The 1,830-nt window shown below is 49.0% G+C and overlaps 1 protein-coding gene across 1 annotated transcript in view; it reads right to left on the bottom strand.

Annotated features, from left to right (window-relative positions):
* LOC104505712 (protein phosphatase 1 regulatory subunit 12B-like) overlaps positions 1-1,655 on the bottom strand; it is a gene marked incomplete at its 5' end in the record, with an annotated part of 15,211 nt that extends 13,556 nt beyond the window's left edge. The window contains 3 exons of the mRNA XM_010146396.1: positions 290-434; positions 954-970; positions 1,521-1,655. Of these exons, the coding sequence (XP_010144698.1) occupies positions 290-434; positions 954-970; positions 1,521-1,655 (297 nt within the window). The remainder of the gene's footprint in view (positions 1-289; positions 435-953; positions 971-1,520) is intronic.
* Positions 1,656-1,830: the final 175 nt, after the last annotated feature.

The raw sequence follows: 1,830 nt of genomic DNA on the forward strand, positions 1-1,830 counted from the left end.
CTTGAGGCATGCTAGCACGCTCAACAGTATCTCTTCTGGCTCCTTTCAAACCCCTCCCAGCATTTGTCCAGCCTGCCTCCTCAGTCCCCCTCCCCGGATATCTGACACTGCACCTTGTCCTTTTCTGACCCTCCGAAGGGCTGATGTGTCTGAAACAGGCTGCTGTGACTTCCAAAAGCAATGGAAATGGAGAAAACAAAAAGAAACGTTTTCTCTTGCTTTCCAAAGACTCTCAGTGCAGGGTTCTAAGGTGCATGCAGTGACGATAATTCATTTTAAAAAATCCTACTTTTTTGTAGTCCCTGCTAGTCTCCTCTTCTGCTCGGCTGCTGAGGGCGGCTAACCGGTTCTCCCTCCGGGTGTAGGCACTGGAGCGGCTGGAGGCACGATCGCTGTAGGAGTCACTGGTGGTCGGGTTTGTCGCTGCTTCCAACCTAAAGCGCAATGCAGATCATGCACCACGGAGCCGCTTCCCTCGGGGACAGCCAGGATGAGCCCCACTGGTCCGGACTCAACGCCGTGGCAGACCCGGCTGAGCAGGGGCGCTGGGGAGGCCGCAAGCACCCTGCACCCCACAGCAGGGCTGACGGCCAGGCAGTGCCACCAACTTAACACCGCGACAAAGCCTGTGGGGATCCCAAACCCCACACAGGCAGCAATTTCCCATGGAGCCCTCATCTTCCTGGTGGGAACAGGCTCCATTTCTAACAGAGCACAGAGGTTTTTTCCTCTGCAGCGTAGCTGTTAAATAATAAATAATTTATTTAATAATTTAATAATTTGGGGAGCAAAGGATGAAAGCAAACTGGCCCAATAGTTGGTAAGAAGCAAATGGCCAGTACCAGCTTCAGCTTATGCTGTTGATTTGAAACACAGGGAACCCCCAAAGCCAGACAAAAACATGCTGTCAATAAATATTAAATAAAAAAACCTCCAGAAAATAAAATTCTTACCTGGAAAGTCTTTCATGCTGAAGGGGGAAAAAGAAAGAAAGAAAAAGGGAATTAATAATGAAGACAATTAAAAGTTCATTTCAAGAACTGCAGAGCTGCCATGCAGCAGCAGTTTCCTACTTTTGATACCAGCACCTCGCTCACCACAAGCTAAACAGCATTACTTGCCATGCCGAAACTGGGAATCGTCGATCCCTGCCTCAATCTTTTCAACTGCTTCAGCTTCTCTGAAGCATTTCAGGTTTCATTTCTTTTGCTAACCTGAAAACTACTGAACCTTCTTCTTCAAATCCTAGTTTCCAGAATTGAAATCCATTCCTTTGAACCAACACTTATCTATTGTTTCCCTTTTTAAACCATCTTATTCTTCTTGACTTTGATCACTGTCCTATGCATGATGTGGGCGAGAGGGATTAATGGACACTCGGTGCATATTTGTGCTGAACTTCAGGAAGTCACAAACGGTGCTTTTTCTCCATGGGCAAGCACCTCCTCCATGAAGAAAAGCCTCACTGCAGCCAGGAGACACACCACAGAAGCTGCGTGAGGAGGGGAGAGGAGCCTTACCCCAGCCAGAGGCTGGATACGGTAGCTGACGCACGCGTTGGGCTCTTCCTTCCCCATCAACATCCACGTCTCCGCGGTGCCGTCCTCACCGCTGCCTTTGCTGCAGCCCACCGGTGCAGATAAACCGAAGATGGTCTGAGCCAACCAACACCCAGAGGAGGTCGCAGAAAAGTTTTGCTTGGAATTGCAATGTCCTACAGGGGTTGGTTTTGGTAAACCACCAGTTCTAACAAGGTTTTCTGGAATGCTCAGTCCGTTCCTACAACTGCAGAAATCAAATGGTAATGGCATAGGGGTCCTCAGGATACAC

The sequence above is a fragment of the Eurypyga helias genome, unplaced genomic scaffold, assembly GCF_000690775.1.
Source record: "Eurypyga helias isolate BGI_N326 unplaced genomic scaffold, ASM69077v1 scaffold19702, whole genome shotgun sequence".
In the NCBI taxonomy this organism is placed as follows: Eukaryota; Metazoa; Chordata; class Aves; order Eurypygiformes; family Eurypygidae; genus Eurypyga; species Eurypyga helias.